Source organism: Falco peregrinus, chromosome 9 (genome assembly GCF_023634155.1).
Source record: "Falco peregrinus isolate bFalPer1 chromosome 9, bFalPer1.pri, whole genome shotgun sequence".
In the NCBI taxonomy this organism is placed as follows: domain Eukaryota; kingdom Metazoa; phylum Chordata; class Aves; order Falconiformes; family Falconidae; genus Falco; species Falco peregrinus.
Window position 1 is genome coordinate 10,942,228 of NC_073729.1, and position 17,489 is coordinate 10,959,716.

A 17,489-nucleotide genomic window follows, 5' to 3' on the forward strand; every position below is an offset into this window, starting at 1 on the left:
CTTCCAAAGGCAGCCTTTGAGTTTTCCTTATGGACTGCATTGTTGTGATGTATGGATTTTCCTGACTTATTATGGCATTTTAATCAACGGTTCAATGATGTGATAATATTCCTAAAGCAGGAAAATAAGTGACGTTTGTTTAGACATAATTAATGAAATATTTATGTTGCATGCGGCTGTGTGATAAAGCCTTGTTCTCTTAGTCCATTTGCTTCTGATTACATTTGTGATTTTTTTATATGACCAGACATTCTGACGCCAACTATTTTACACTGAGCAGATGTCATGTAGTAAAAATGGGTGCCAGATGCTACAAGCCACATAAGGGTAATTTGTTTAAGAGCTGGCTCAGACTTTTTGCTTTCAATTACACTGTATAGTGAGCCTTATACAATCATTTGGGTGATATGGCTAACTTCAGATATACATTTTAATGAATCTTGAGTGTGTTCAGAACAGCATGCTACATGCAGGGTGCTCAAGGAATTAATTTGTTTGTAATACCTGAAAAAAATCAAATAGCATTAATTAAATTTTTGATCCCTGTCAAAACTGTTATCAGCCGAATTTCCAAATTGTGCTAGGTACTGCTGATTAGAACTCAGGGCAGGTGCAAAGTGTCTAAGTTGAAGAACAATATTTTTTTGCTTCACTGACTCTTCTGTTCCTGTGTTTTAGGATGCGAACACCTACCTGTCAGAAAACAAGCTACCGAGTATTCTAGTTCTTCCTCTGATGATGAATTTGAATCCAAGCCGTCATTTACACACAAGGTAATCTTGACTTGGGAACAGACAGATATTTCCTCAGTTGGACTGTATTTAAGATTCATATATGATTTTGATCTAAAACACATGGCAGTTTTTCTAAGTGGGGATTGGAACGTTTTATCAGTGGAGAGGTTATGTGTCAAGGAGAGAAAATACTTTAAAATTCTGTAAGGCAGATGAACATAAAAATTTCTTTTTCCTCTTTGGAACTTTAATTCACCCAGGTTACACCAGCATTGACAGAGGAGGTCTTGATTTGACAAACAGACATGTTTCACTGAAACCACTTTGAAGCTGCATTTTTAAGTGGCCTTAATATGTAGCCCAACTAGCAAACTGTCGAAAAAATTAAACCAAGCAGATGCAGATTTCCCTTGGGGAAATACAACTTCATTTGAGAAGCGCTACAGGCAGGTTGCGTGGAAAATGCTGGTTTTATCCTAATCAGCACAACTGCGTGTGCCATGAAGTCACACCCAGACCCCGTACGCTGAAAGGACCAGCTGCACACCGGGGTCTTTGAGCCCTAACTCAGTTCCTGTGGCTAGCAGAAACGATGGGCTTAAAGCACCAATGAACTCTTAATACCCGGTTCTTAATACATCGGCTCTGATGTGAAGAAACAGAGCTTTTATTGCCTGAATAGCTCATCAGAAATGTGTTTACCTCTTTCCTGTGCAGAATATCAGTAAGTGGAATTAATAGTATGAGGTGGCCTTTTGGTTTGTTGCTTTGCGGGGAGCAGGGGGAAAGAAAGCAAAGCAAGAGGCTGCCCAGTATGCTGAAAAAAGAGCCAAGCTGAAAGCTAAGTATCCAGTTGCACAGCTCCAGAAGAACTGAAGTGCCATGAGGCGGAACTGCAGCAACATGTGGCGGCACGTCCCGCCAGTGGCTGTCCGTCAGGATGCACTGAGATGTCAGAATTCATCTTTCCTGTTACAGGAAAGACAATCTGTAGTAAGATAATATTATGGTGAATTAAATAAAGTTTAAACAAAATAGAGAAAAGAAGGGAGACATGGGAGAAAACTGGATAGGAGCAACTCCCAACACTTCAGGCAGCTGCAGGGACAGGCAGGGCCAGGCAGCGGGGAAGGCAGCGCTGCCAGGGCAGCTGACAGAAACGGGGTGAACGAACAGCTGTCGCATGCAGGTGTTAACAGTGATTCAGTTTTGATGCACATTCCCCACTCAGCTTGTTTCTCTCAGCTACTTCCTAGTACCTCTTTTCGTGCCAGTTCTGAGTGCTATTTCGCCAGTACCACCGTTGGTCTCTGGTAAAACTTGGTGGGAAAAATTTTGGTGGCTTTCTGCCTTGTTAGTTTTTCAGTTGTCTGGTCTACAGCGCTCATATATTCTGTCCCCTCCAAAATGGGAAAACCACAGCCTCAAAGCACTTCCAGATAGCTTGTGTCAAGGGCAAGATGGAGCAGGCAGAGGCGATCCCCTCGGCCAGCCCAGCAACATGTGCTATCCAGCAGTGAGAGGTGCCCCAGGGAAAGGAACCCCCCCTCTGTAATGCAGCAGAGAAATGGCATCGGGGAAGGTTTCGCAGGGCTTCAGGTAGTGTCCTGTGGTGGCTGTTTCTTTTGGATACACCCCTCTTGCCATGTTCAAAGCAATCCAAAGTAAATTTTGCTACTTAGCAGCTACAGCAACAGATATGGGTTGAGTTTCCTTAAACTAGAGCTTCCCCCTACCTGTGCCTGGCTTCTTCCCTGGCCATGATGGTGTCTGCAGAAGCCATGTATAGTGGTATGTTGTATATAGTCAGCTTTGTGATTTGGACATTTTTTTATTGACAGGCACAGTTCACACTGACTTAGGGTTGCAATAGGTGCATGTAATGATTTAAAGTTAATGTATGCAAGTGCATGAAAATATTCCTACGAGAATATTTTCATTTCAGTTAGGTTGTCCCAAGCACCCTGCAGTAGGTCACCTTGCTTTGAGCAGGGCAGTTGGGTTAGACAATCTTCAGAGGTCTCTCCCAACATCAACGGTTCTGTGATTCTGGGGAAGGTTTGAGGAAACACATAATGACGTACTTATGCTTTGATTACCATTTTTCTCCCTCTTTTTTGAAGGCAAAAAGGGCTCTCAGAAGGAGAAGGAAGCTGGAGAAGGAGACAAAGCAATTGATTAAACAAGAGGAGCTGAAGAGGCTTCACAAAGCACAGGTGAAAACGTAGCTCACATGTCCTATTTGTCTCCCAAGAGTGACTAGTGAGGATAGGGAGTACCTGATGTGGGCTCTGCACCCGCCCTCACTCCTCACGGTGGCTCGCTGCCTTCTGTGTTGAAATCTCCCCCAGCCATCAGGAGCAGGAAGATGTATGTGGTGGGGCCTTGCATCTCTGTATGTGACAAATCCACGTGTGCCCCAGAGGGTCATCATAATTTTGTAATTGTCTGTGAAGAACAAGAGGGAAGAGTGACTGGCAGTGAGGGCAGAATACACTGAAAAGGGAAAGAGAAAGAAAGGGGAAATAAAATCAGCCCCTGAGAATGTAAGAAACTCGGCTATTACCTCTACGTACTACAGGAGGGGATGAAAATACAGTGATGGTTTTTGTTCTCTCTCTGCCATAACAATGAAAAAGAACCGTATTCTTTCTTAATGATGCAAAGTCATTTCACTTTATACAGGCCCTGCTTTTCAGAAAATGATACTATAATACTTACCCACATAAAAAAGTGCATAGATACTTAGTGGAATTATTGAATTGCTTAGGCACCTAATACTCTCAGTGAATTTGCAGATCCCACCCCTCCAAGACCTTTTCAAGCTGTTTCTCTAACCACTGAGACCACCTATTGTCTCTGAATGTTGAAGCTATGTTTGTAGCTTTTGTATCATTACAATTTTGTAGGCAGTCCAACGTCAACTGGAAGAATTGGAGGAAAGACAAAGAGCTCTGGAGATATTTGGTGTCAAACTGGAGAGAGAACTAAGAGGAGAATCAGGTAAATGAAGCAGTGTTTGTTTGGTGATGGTTTCTTTAACCTTTTTCCAAGCAGAGGGGTTTTAATGATTGTCACAGAAATAGAGTTTAGTGTGAAATCTGAAATGAAAACAACTGGAAGGACAAAAATAATTGCTAACTCTTTTCCTCAAATTCTGTTAGCCAAAGCACCTTCATGTTGAATGCTATGAATTTTCTGTTGGTTATCATAGATTTGGAATTACTTGCCTTGCTGTTGAACCTGAATCTACACTTTTTCCACCCATTTTTTTTAAAATCTCACCCTCACCTTAATTTAATCATATGGAGGGAACCAGTGAGGTATCTGGGAGCTGTATCTCAGTTACCAAGCCAGCAGCAGCCTGTGCCTAGTAACAGAGTCCTTAATGACTTCTCCCGGAGTGTGAAATGCCATTAATACGATTAGAGCCGGTGGCCATGCTATAGCAACAGCAGCATGCAGGCACACAGACCCGAACCACACAGCTTTTCCCCCAGTGGGTAGGAGATAACAGGGACATTGTCTTGGCCCCAGTCGGAGACAAGGTTTTCCCTTGCCTGAACTGACAGTCCCAAGCACCCAGGACTGTGGTGTCCTACCACCACCACCACCACGCGTGGGGTGAAGCTGGGGAGATCTCCTGCAGAGGAACAGAACATCAGTGGGCTCCCGCAAGGCCAAAAATGGGGATGTGAATGTGAGCCGTGTGTGTAAGGGACTTAGGAGGGGACTGCAGTTCCATGCTGGAAGGACTCTGGGGAGCTGACAGCCTGGCTGCAAACATGTCTGTCTTTACCTCTGGTTTAGAAAGCTGAAGCTCGTGCTTTCATGACAGGCAGTTGCATAACACTGAAAACCTAGATATATTTTGGCACCTGCTCTTGATGTTGTCTTAGTTAGGCAACCCAGCACAATCTCTGCATGCTGGCTTTTTTAACGCCATATTTCTTAGCAGTTACTGCCCCTATCCTAACACTGAACTAATTGGTTCAGCAAGAGAGCATTTGCCCAGCCTTTTATATTTATTAGCTAATTTCCTATAATTGATAGTGCCAACCCACTTGAAATGTTAATTAAAAGGCTAGCGTCTTTTTTTCTTAAACAAAACCATAACCTTTTATCAAATGGCACACACCTTTACCACCTGTGAGAAAGTCTGCTGGAGGGACTTTGAGGATTTGGAGTGTTAGCTTTTTTCCTTCACTGCTGAGTTGTGTAAGGGTGGTGTTTTTTTGGAAACCTCAAAAATACAGAGAGACAAGAGGCTTCTAGCTCTTGGGATAGACACTGAATGCCAGGATAAATGGCCTAGAGCTGCCTCTTGTTTTTGCTGTTTTGACAATCACATTTCCTAAAGAAGGCTGTCTGCCAAGAGATTGATGCTTCTCATTCTTTTCCCATCCTTAGTAATTGGATTGCCCTCATTAAGGTGAAAGTACTATTTTTTTTCTCCCTGTTTATTGTTTGTGTGTAGGTGGCCAGTTACAAATAGGGCAGATATTGAAACGTAGGATGTTACTGTCTCTCAGCAACTCTTCGGGTGCGAAAGCATGAAGCCATAAGTTTCCCAAACAAAATGTGGGTGCTTTGTTACTTGTAATAACATACGTGTAATGATGCAGGAATTGGTGAGTTTAATATTGTGTTCAACCTTCTTAAAAATAATGAGCATTATTGTTTAATGAATGACCGGTGTTTATTACGTTAAGTTGTATTTAAGCAGGTCTGTGCTTATGCAATTCAAGTGATTTAATAGGTATTATTAAGGTAATTAGAAACGAATCACAGTTCAGCAATAATATTGAGCTGCAAAGGTTGTGAATAACCAAATTTAGAGACAGGCCTGCAAACACTAGTCTTCAGTGACATTTATGCAACTCTCCTTTAATAATTCTGTAAGCCTGGGATGAATGGCCCCTTTGTTAGAGGGAGTTATTCATTACCTCCTCAACTGAATTAGAAGAGAACATGCGTGGGTGCGAAACAACTGCCATGAAGACTGATGAGCAAAATGAGGCTTTGATGATCTTCTAATTGTAGTGACAACAATTCATGAATTAAAAAAAAAAAAAAAAAAGAGAGAAATAGTATCAGTCCTACGAATAATTTTTCATGCCCGTTATTCCCTTTATTCTGGTTCAAAATACCAAATAATAAATCACTGAGGTACCATCGCTTTGTTTTCTACTGACATTTGTGGAGGCTTATGGAGATCTTCTGCCTACAAGAAAATACAGAAATAAAAATCTCAGAACATGTTTTCCACTGAAATTAGCATAAGTGATCAGTTGACTAAACACATCATGAAGAATGATGGTAAAAAAGAAAAATGCATGTAGAGAGAATGTTAAGAAATTGCTTTAGAAGGTGAACAAATATCTGTGCAGGATGCAGCTAGGTTTTGATTTCATAAGGAGCATATCCAGGGTTTCTCAGAACTTTCAGCACAATCAAAAGAAATCAGTTGAAAATCTGTAGAAATAAGGAATATGAGGTTTTGTTGTTCCTAAAAAGGTACAAACGGGCCAAGACTCCTTTACCATGTGACTGCTGTATGGAAGGACAACATAGCATCATTCTGGAGAACAGAAGGTTGAGGTTTTGAGAACAGTGTTCAGGAAATACTCCTCTGTAGCCTGTCATTCCCTCAAAAGCGATGAAAATAGAAATAGCTGCAATGTAATTGGAAGAATATCTGACTTTCAAACAGGACCTAGCTTCAAGGAGACTTGGGTAAACCAGGAGGAAAGTTTTGCTTTAGCTAGGCTGTAAGAAAAAGCCAGCATGGCTCACAAAACAGACTCACAAATTCTTATTGCATTATGCAGTACAGATCCCTTGTACTGCGTTATGCGAAAGACTTCATTGGCTTGTTCTGCTCTTGGAAGCCATCAAGCACTCCATCAGACTTAAATAACTGTTAACATTATTTGTAACAAACATCTGAAAAGCTCAGGGGAAAAAATGCCCCTGGGGACACTTGGAGGGTGTTCTGCGGGATGGAGAAGGAGGAAAAACATATTTTGTTTCAGCTTGCACTGAGGATTTTGGTGAAACGAGTGGCATTTTTGCAAAGTGTGTTACTGTTTGCTTACCTCAACCTATGATACACAGTCTTTTATTGGAGATACAGAGATTTTTAAATGTAAAGAGGAAATGTTAAAAAATATTTTTACCTAATCAAGAAAACAGCAAAGAGGGAATAGTAACCTTCTGTTTGTGTGCAGGACATACACATACCTGCAATTGCAATGTTTTTACTGATGGTAAGATAGATCAGATTGTGATGATAACTTCTGATGGTGGCATATGAAGACCTAAGGCTCTGAATACTACGGCTGCATGGCTGCATTGGTCTGTGAGAAGCCACTGTCGGCACGTCCCGGCGAGAACTGCTCCACCAGTTGCTTGGAGAAGACATTTTTTTTATCACTGCTTGCTGATCTGGAAGGTCTCACAGGAACACATCCATTACTGTTAAGTTTTAACAGAACTGGGCAGAAACCAGACCAAGATTGCTCTGCCCTCTCCTGCTGCTTTATCTTCCCGTTTCATGGTAACTTCAGATTTGGGTCACATTCTGATGAGAAGTCACAGAACCGCACCCAAGCCAGCATGAGGCCTGTCCTCGGTGTGAGGGCCCATGTAATTCCTCTGATGCTGGCAGGATATGACCCGGGCTTTCTGGGATGGCAGTGCTTGGTGAAGGCATGAAAATGGGCTGGTGATCCCAAACACTCAACAATTTCCCTCCTGCTCAGGAATATTGTTGAAGGGCTGCATTGGGCGAGATCATTACTATCCAAAGGAGATGGGCTTGCTGTTCTTGAGTCAAATCCTGGCTTTGACGTTAAAGTGAGGGACAGCTGAAGCAATTACAGGCAAGATGGTAATTTCTGGGGCCAAGAACAAAGCACATTTCAAGACAACAATAGAAAGGCATATGAAACACTGCCGAACTCTCCAGGACTCTGGCTATCTCCACTTGGTAACCTATTTTAATGATACCCTTGTAATTGCCATCTCTCAATCTTGGACCTGAGACCTTTGGTCTTAAATTTCAGCACTCTGTCATCTGAAGTAAAGGTTCAGTCCTCTTAAAGTAGGAGGAATCACATAAGTCTACACCCACAGAAACAGCCAGGCTGATCTATGAGGATTTTATGCTGGTTATCCAGCAGTGTGATGGAAGGATTGAGGAGGAAAGCGCTGTGTTCCCCTGCCTGCTTGGCAGCACCTCCTTTTGCTTTGCCCCAGGTCAGGCTGTCCCTGCCTCCAAGACGCAGCAGCAGCGTGGTGGGGTGTGCAACTACCACGTGCTGAGGCAGGAGCATGGTCAGACTGTTGGTTTTATGCTTCTGAAGGGGTCAGCATGTCACCTAAATTGTTGCCTCAGCCTGGAGCAGTGCAAGATACTTGCTTCCTAGAGGTGATTGCTGTTTTGTGGCAGCAGACGGTGAATGGGAAGAGCAGACATGGGAGATGTGTTTGTAGTGCTGTTGCTGCTGCTGTAATTCTGCATCAAAGAGTGGTGGGGTGGTTTGGTTTTGTGAAGAAAATGGAAAATGTGACATGATGAGCATCTTAAAGGACAGCAAGGAAAATAAATACAAATGTGCTCTGACTTGCTGCTTGAAAACACCTACAGGTTCTTCATTGCCAAAGATTTTTGTACAAACGGCATTTTAAGAGCAGTAAAGGCCCTCACCTGGTGAAAGAGAAATCCATCCTCCTCTTCAGCAAGGCCAAGCCAAGCTGCGAGCTCTTTGGTAGAGAGACCATCTCGTGTTTGGTGTCTGTATAGTGCCTACCAGCAATGCCCTGGCCCAAAGTGTTACGAAACCACCCAGTAATAATAAGTTTGTCCTGTCTCACAGCCTTTCCCATCATTCAAAGCACATGTATGGAAATTTGTAGAGGATTTGATTGTGCGTCTGATGCCCACTGGAAGCAGGGACTAAGCTGATACTTATTAAAAAAAGCAAGTCTGTGTCATTATTTGAAAGGAAAAACTTAACTGCCTAAACAAAATGTGTTTAAATCTGATGCATCTTTAGCTGCAATAAACTACAGCATTCAACCAAATGTAGCCAAGAATGTTATACCTGTTATAACCAGACATTACTGATGTAAGTTACATACAGCAAAGGAATGTACATTTGAACTTACCTAGGCTTACGAATGAGGACTATTTAAAGTGAAGTGGCAAGAGCATTGGAAGGAAAGCTGGTAACGCACAGTTACATCTCCTATTTTATACAGATTCAGGCACAAAGGATGAAACTCAGATGCTACATGAATGGTTTGAGCTGGTCCTGGAGAAGAATAAATTAATGCGTTATGAGTCTGAGCTCCTGATTATGTAAGTAAGAAACAAGCATTAGTACTAAAGATAGGGGAAAAGTGTACTCACAGTACACCTAAACACTGTGCTGCTTGCTGCAGTTTGAGACTGTCGTGGAATAAACGTACTCAGAGTAGCTACAATCTGTTTTGAAGACAGATCTTTCAGTTGAGCCTTCCTGGTCATTCCCTCTCACAGCGGTTCAATTGTTTCAATCCCATATGATACTCTAAACCAGCAGAGCATATAGATGCTCTGCCTTTACGTATTGTGGGTCTAATGAACACTGGGGTGCCTTCTCCTGTAGAAGAAAAATAGTCTGACAAATCTATCTCTGTTCTTATTGGACATAGGAGAAAAGGTCTAGGAATTCACTACAGCGATGAAACAAGCAGATACACAAAGCAAATAAAAACTGCCTCAGATACCACTGTTTGTGGTTGATGGAAACAATATTGGCTTTAGCTCCCTCACCTCACCTCCTTGGAAACTCACTCAACAGATAGGCAGAGGTGACTCTCAGCTATTTTCTCCACTATTTCCGGGCAACATGGGAAGGCGATGAGAGCTGCAGCAGTCATTACTCACCCCTGGATTTCACACCAGTGCAGGCTGCTTGTTGCCATTTATCATTTATCCCTATCACTCAGCCTTCCGTGCTGCGTGCAGAGCTGCAGCCCAGCCAGTAGCTCCAGCTGCACCCCAATTTCTTCCCGGCTGTGCTGATGCTGCCGGAAGCCAATACTTTTCTTTCCTCTTCGACTGTCATTGGGGGTTGTGGTGGCAATGCTTCCTGCTCACATTCTCCAAAGCAGAGTTAAAAAAGCAAAAGCAGGCTGCTTTTATCACTGCAGGACATAGACTGTTGTTGTCTGGATGTGTTCCTGTGTGTTAGTACCTGTGCCGCAGGACCCATTCCTGTGCAGAGAGCCTGGCAGGGCCCTTTGTCTGTGGGAGCGTTCAGTCCTATCCAGAATTACATTGTGGGTGCCACCAACAAAGCACAGCTGCTTAAAGCCTGAAGCGTTGCTGTGTATGAGGGAGCTTAATCTGGTACGTATGCAAAAGGTGGTAGGGGTACTTCGCCGTTGGTGTGGCAAGGTAGGGACGGGCAAGCCTTTTAACCTTGACTGCCCATAAGGAGAAAATACTGGATAAAACGAACACAGAATCTCTTGGCTGAAATAATATTAACATGTAAGTCTTTATTGAAAAAATCTCAGTCTTTACTGTACTTCTTATTGTACCTAGAGCGCAAGAGCTAGAACTGGAGGACCACCAAAGCAGGTTGGAACAAAAGCTGAGAGAGAAAATGGCCATTGATGGTAAGTCAAAGGGGAGAGTAAGCTCCAGCCCACAGTGACAGACCCTGCCTGTATGCATCGCTGTTTGCCTCAAAAAGGATGAGAGTGGCTGAGGCTCTGCCTCCTGTGCTCTTCTGCAAGCGCAGCTCAGCCAGCAAAATGCAGCCCGTGAGATCTTCTCATACGACTTCTGAAGACAGCTAAGCTAACCTGCCTAGTTAACATGGAACTGGATCAGAAGCGCTTGCACATGTAGTCCCACTCACTGTGCTGTGCAGGCAGCAATGTCCAGCTAACATGCAGTGATGGGCAGCAACAGAAACAAATTTCTTCAGCCAACTGAACACAAAAGGGGTTATCTGCTTTTATGTTAACTGTATGCATTACTGGTTACTGCAGTGTTTTGGAACTGCTTTTAGGTACTTGGGTTTACAGTTTGGGCTTGTCCTTTCATTTGGTATTAGAAAAGAGAGCATGGGGAGGAGGAATGCAGGCAGAAGGAGGATTACATAGCACTGAGTCCCAAAATATTCTGTTGTATTCTAAGTATGTGGATCATAAGTGACAGCAGTTTTCAATAAATTTTCTGAAAAACACTTTCCATTTTCTTACAGATACTACATTTAATGATTGGGCTTTTAACTTTATAAACTAAATTTAATCTCCATCTTAAATGTTTTGTAAACTAGTAGTGCTCTTCCTACCCCTTTCAGTCTAAGTTTTGCTAAAAGATCTACTCTAGATATCAGGAGCATTAATGGCCAACCTTAAACATCCTAAGTGCAGGAGAAATTTTCCCTGAATTGTAACCTGAAAAATATTAATTGCCATTGACTTCATTTGTCATGGACTATAATATTAATGCAAGCTGTACAACAATTAGAATGCAAAGTGCGACAACAGAGTGATTTGGATTTTAACTTCTTATTTTTTCATCTTTTAGACAGCCTTAAAGATGAGATGGATCTGAATGAGGAGAATGAAATTTTTACTGAGATGATGAAAGTGGTTGAAGAAAGGGACAAACTTGTGTCTACCTTAGAGGAGCAGAGAGTGAAAGAAAAGGCAGAAGACCAGCACTTTGAAAGCATTATATTATCTAGAGGCTATCAGCTGAGCAGGATTTAAACAGCCACATGCAAATATACATGATTTCAGCAATATCCGGAATCATGGACATATGGTCTTCTGAAAAATGAAGGAACTCAAATATAAGATCAGTTTATTTGGGAAACATGTTGTTTTGTTATCAAAAGCTGTTAAGCAGTTCTTTTGCTCATACCGGAGTGAGCTGTTTCACTATCAGCTTAAAAAAGGGTCACTGGAATACAGGATGGGACTGAATTCACCTGTCTGGTGGGCATCAGAATCTGCGAAAGGGAAATCAGAGCTCTGCTGTTTTCTTGGAATTTTATTTTTATGCTGCGAAGAGAGTTTCTGAGAACCATGATGACATAATTTAATTTTTTTGAGATGACACTACTTTCCATCTCTTTGTCTGAATCTGTATGTGGGTTTGTTAATATCGGGGCACAGCCAACCCATGGTGACCTATTTAAAGGTCAGAAAGCAAGCATCTTATATAAAAATAAGGCTAGTTTTTATTTGTGGTGAAGGAAGGGTCATTTGACTAATAACTACTTATAAGCACTTATTAAAACTACTGTAAATGCAATGTCAGAAATTAATTTTCCATGTATTTGTAAGTTTTAGTGTGCCATGTGTTTTTGAGCAAGAAATTAAAGCAATATTAAATCCCTATATTTTGTAAAATTGTAAGGGATTATCAAAGAGGTGACTACCTTTAAAACTATTACATGCTAAAAAAAGCTTTTGTATGTCACAGATTAAGGTATTTAAAATATGCTAAATGATAATTTAAAAATAGTAATCCAGACCCAATTAATATTTATAGGGTAAGCTTTACAGTTGCTTGATAAAATACTTCACAAATATATTGTATTATAGGCTGTGATGTGCAGTGTAGCAGTTAAAGATCTCCCTGAGAATAATTCCTCAAAAGGATTGCAAAAAATCTTAAGTTTCTAATGTCAATGTTTGATAGAAAATATTGAGGGTTTATTTAAACTACGTTTATCTTGCTGCTTAAGAATATATGCATATTTTTTGTTTAAAGGAACTGTCTCCTATCCTTTTTTTACATGCATTTGTAGATACTGGCAAAGCAGATGTGTAGAAATTCTCCTTATTATTCGGTGTAATTTAAGTACTTTCTTCAATCTGAGATAACTGCAATTTAAGATTAGTAGTATTCCCAACTGTATGTATGATGCACTAGATCTTCAAACTGGAAAAACAAGGAGAAACTGAAAGACTGTTTGTTTTGGGTTTTGTTTTTTTTTTAATATCCTTTTACCTCATGCTCTGAGAAAATTCTGTATTCTCATTATTTCATGAATGGTGCTAGTTTGCAGCAGTTGTTTATGGTACAGCAAAGCTAGAAGCATTCTTGTTACAAAAGCTTTAAATTAAAAACCCCTTTTTGTAAGTACCTGAAGGGTAACAGATGCACTGGATCCTGTCACAATAATTTATGAATTATCTTAAGGTTTTGCTGTAATTGTAAGAAATTTAAAATACCCTTTCTAAAGATAAAAGCAAGATTCTACTACTACTGACCACAGGTAAACAATATAGCTCTATTGGTGCAAGGTTCTGTGATATTTATCTATTTATATTTATTTATTAGACTGTTTAAAAAGGATAAGAATGTCTGTTTAAATTTTACAGTTCGGATGCTATCTCTGATTTTCATTGATAAATGTGTAGTTCTAACAGCTATGTATAGGTAAAGCTGTGCGTTGTAGAGTAGGTAGCTTTATTGGTTTGGTAAATAATTAGTAATAAAATACGAGTTAAGATTTATAAACAATGTTCTCAGTTACCATAACTTGAAGGGACACCCTTAAAACATAGCAAGATATAATTTGTCTTTCATCACAGTGGAAAGACAGCAGAATCCTTGAATGTGTTCCAGAATTACCATCAGATATTTTTACCTGCCATTCATAGGCTAAGCATACCTGATCTTCAGATTAAATATTTATTGAGATGGATTGTGGCAGTTGGTTTTGAAATGAGCTCAGTTCCTTAAGATTGACACAAAGTAGGAGCAGGCAGGGCAGCAATAAATATTTTCATTTTCTCTGTTGAGATCTGCTGGTATTTCCAGTTTAGTGAAGAAAATTTCTGGATTTTATCAGAATCAGAAACCTCCTGTAATCCCATAGAACATCACTGTCAGGACCATCTATGACAGTTTTCTTTAGAAAATGGAGAGTCATAACGGTTTCAATGTCTTTTTTAGAAGTTTTAAAGCAAGCTTATTAGTGCTTTGCATAGAAGGGGAATTCAGCAGAAACCTTCAGTTAGATCAGTGAAAGATTTTTTTCACCTCACTTTTATGATCTAGAAAGGCCTGTTCACCTTAATGTTGCTGCTGTACAAAGAGGAAGGGCAGCCTCGGAGAAACAAGATGCCCCTAGTCCTGAGGCGGAGATCACTTTCCTCTGCCCAAGTCTGGCCTGCTCACCCCGGGGAGATGCACGTGCTGCAGTCAGGCCAGTTAAGGTTGCTCTGAATTTTACATAAGCCCTGAGATTTACAGCAGATACCTATTCAACTGTAAAACCAAATGCGAAAGGCTGTTTTCCTTTTAGCTTCAGAGATTTGAGTTCCTGGAAGTATTCGAGTCAACAGAAGCTGAGCACCATCAGCATTTTAGGGACCTCAAAAATATTCTTTGCTAAAAAGATACTTTTCTGGATGCCATGTGATTGTTAACACACGCTCCGCCCAAAGCTGTGGGTCTGCTCTTGGGTGGGAAAACCTGGCAGGCTACTGTTACCCTGGCTGATACTAAGTACCTCACAAGATTAGATCCAGAATTGATCGGCGCAAGTGACTTAGAAAAATAGTAAACTCTTATTTATGTCATTTAAAGCAGGTCTTCATGTATTATGACAGTAGAGGAGGGGAAAAACCCCCAGAAGCTGTGTGCACTGTTCACAGGTCAATTCAATGTGGTTGGCTTGTATTAGAAATGTATTTAAACATTGGTTTGGTTATGAGTCTTCCTGCTGCTCAATCTTTTCTGTAAATTGACTCACTAACTTATAATAATTTGTTCATTTTTAAGTCCTTGGTGCTGTCATTTTTGGGTATTATGTGATGTGCTGGAACGTATTGACTATGCCTAAATGGACTAGATATGAGCAATTTTCTATTTCAACAAATAAAATTATATCTCACTCCCTGAAGTCCCTGAATAATTTTCATAGCAATTTCTCTCCAACAATATCTGCAACGTAATAATGTGTGTCTAGGAAAGATCTATAATAAGAAATCATATCAGTTTCTTAATTCATATACTGGTAACTCAATCACACCATCTTGCAGTTCACAGATTCATTTTATAGTTTAGGAATAATGACAACCTGAAGTTAGAGACTATTCAGCTCGGCTTTTAACACAAGAGGTTGCAGACTCCATGAGATCAACAACATCCTCACATTCCTACACAGGAATTCACCACCTGATTTCCTTAGGCATGGCATACAGATTGTAACAGCTCCTTGAACACTTGAAGGGTAAGTGTCACTGCATGGGCCACTAAGAACGGGTGATCAAAACCTTAACTGCCAATTTTCAAATTTTACCAACTTTACCTCTTTCAGGTGATCTCATTTGGTTGCTTTCTACCAGTGGGAGAGCGTTACAGAGCAAGAGAACGTGCTGCTTGAGATGGGAGAAGTAGGTAACCAAGATTTGGGCTTATGTTAGTGTCTGCACCGTCATCCCCTGCTCGGTGATGAACTCGTTGACAGCTCTCTCTTCTGCAGAGGACAGATGGACAGCTGCTTCTCTTCAGAGGTCAAGGTAATTTTTGGCACATTTGAACTGACGGTTTTCTTCTATTGTCATGTCCTTTCCCTTCCATCTTGTGTGCCTCAAAGGCAAACGGCCGTGGTGGTGATGCCTCTATTAATACCACATGTAAGTTCTCGGACTGCACAGGAATTACCTGCCTGCTGGGTTTATTGGAAGTAATATGTCAAACTTTTATCCATGTGAACACGGCAACCTTGCAGCCACGTTGACTTCTCAGCCACCTGGTCAACAGCTGGAGGACTTGGCTGGCTCAGGAGCAGAGTGTAGGTAGAAATACCACCATACTGCGGTTCCGCACCTATTCACAGCACACACGGACACCCTTGTCCCCTCTTCAAAAGATCGTAGGTCTAAAGCAACTCAACTGGATGAGAAGTTCAGGGAAAGGATTTTGTAAGCCATTGACTCACGATCAATCCATTTGCCCCCAAAGTAAAGGAATGCTTCACTGATTTTTAAGGTATTTGACCAGGTTTCTCTGGGAACAGGCAACAAATGTAGAGGTCTTGTGCTTTGAAACCTCCACTTTTTAGCTCAATGCATATCTGACTTCAACTAAGAATTTCACTTTAGTTTAGCAGTCTCTTGCCAGAAAGACATACTCTTGTTCTCTTTCTTGCTTGAGCAAGGAACACGATGTGGCTTAACAGATTGGAGATTCTGTACACTTTTAAGACTTTGCTACTGTTAAGCTCCAAAGCTGTCCTTGCTGGGTTTTGCATGGACCATACAGTTTTTGCACAGTTTAGCACGATGGGTTTGCCACATTAGCTTGCAAATACTATCCCTGCAGTCTTCATGGCAGCCATATCTCATGAACCTAGATCCTGGCAAATGCTTTGTGATGCATGAGGTATTTGCTGGATTTCACCTAAATCTCTTTGCGTAATATTTATGAACAAGTTGTGGTTTCTTCTGTTGGTTCTAATGAACCAAAAAAGACCCTCGTGGCCCTGTGTGCCAGCAATGCGTGTGCTGGAATATTCATGTTAACACAGTTGTACAAAATTACAGGCACATGTGAAGCTTATTAAGAAAAAAATCATAATATTGATTTTTTTTTTTCTCCTAAAGCTATCTCAAGAAGGCCAGATGTAAATGCAAGTAGATTTGGCCCAGTATGTATTAATAACTGACTGATGAAAGAACAAGTTATCAGAAGCATTAAATACCAGGGTGATGTTCTCATCTTACTAAGTTTAAAACCCACTTTCTTTCCTTCAAAACTTTCTAAATAAGTATTCTGTGTGACTGTATACAACATGTTATTTTTTATCTTTCATGTACGTTCTCCCTCATTGCATGTTAGTCTATGACCTGTGCTTCTTAATGTGCAGCAAAATATAGGTGTACTTCTTAAGAATCTGGTTGGGAATACTCTGATACTTTTACGAAACTATGTTAATTTATTATTTGTTATTTATTTAAAGAGAAGATTCTTATCCCAAAGAAATTACAAGTTGAGCAGAAAGCATAGCTCTGTTTTAAATTGAAGCGTATGTGTACGCTCAATCTTAAATTCACCTTGTGAACTGAAAACAAATTTATTCTCACGTGTGAGTTTTAGATGATGGTGGCAATGGAAATTTGGAGCCCTTCTACCCCCGATACTGCTGTTTTCTGCTGTTACAGTGTACATTCGCATTGGGATGATCTGTCAGCCCTGGGCCTGTCTTACAGGGTCTGAAATCACCTGCAGCTAAGTCCTTTGGGATGTATCAACTTTTTTTGTGGAGATATGCAATGAGAGATGAGGATGATCTACAAAGGTCCCTTTGCCAGGTATGGCAGTGTATGGCAGGTATGGCAGGCTTTAGCCTGCTCTCAGCACTGTGCAGAGGCGGCCACTGGCCGCAGCCATGCAAAGAGGAGCCGGGCTTCCTCGTCAAATTCAAATACTCTCCTGCAGGACAGAGCTGGAGGCAGCTCCTGCTTCCCAGCCTCCTGGGGTGCCAGCGCTGGCCATGGCCTTACCTCACCTTAGGGAGCAGGTGCCCGGTGTGTCTTGCTCATGGACACATGCAGGAGTGCCAGCTGCTGCCAGAGCTCTTATCCCCAGGTACTTTGGGGCACTCTCAGGAAGATCCCAATCAAGAAATAGATGTTAAACATCCACAAAGTAACCTGTAAGAAAATGCTGTCTTTCCTAAGCAGGCTCTTTTCATGTGCTGTTAACTATTAGTCAGGGTGGGG

The 17,489-nt window shown here is 41.2% G+C and overlaps 1 protein-coding gene across 5 annotated transcripts in view; it reads left to right on the forward strand.

Annotated features, from left to right (window-relative positions):
• The window catches only part of MICAL2 (microtubule associated monooxygenase, calponin and LIM domain containing 2), a 133,128-nt gene extending 118,451 nt beyond the window's left edge, over window positions 1–14,677 (forward strand). For 4 of the 5 annotated variants that reach the window (XM_055813859.1, XM_055813855.1, XM_055813857.1 and 1 more), the window contains 6 exons: window positions 679–773; window positions 2,858–2,950; window positions 3,644–3,737; window positions 9,000–9,099; window positions 10,333–10,406; window positions 11,329–14,677. In XM_055813859.1, the coding sequence (XP_055669834.1) occupies window positions 679–773; window positions 2,858–2,950; window positions 3,644–3,737; window positions 9,000–9,099; window positions 10,333–10,406; window positions 11,329–11,513 (641 nt within the window). In that variant the 3' untranslated portion in view covers window positions 11,514–14,677. The remainder of the gene's footprint in view (window positions 1–678; window positions 774–2,857; window positions 2,951–3,643; window positions 3,738–8,999; window positions 9,100–10,332; window positions 10,407–11,328) is intronic. The other variant, XM_055813858.1, reaches the window with a different exon arrangement.
• Window positions 14,678–17,489: the final 2,812 nt, after the last annotated feature.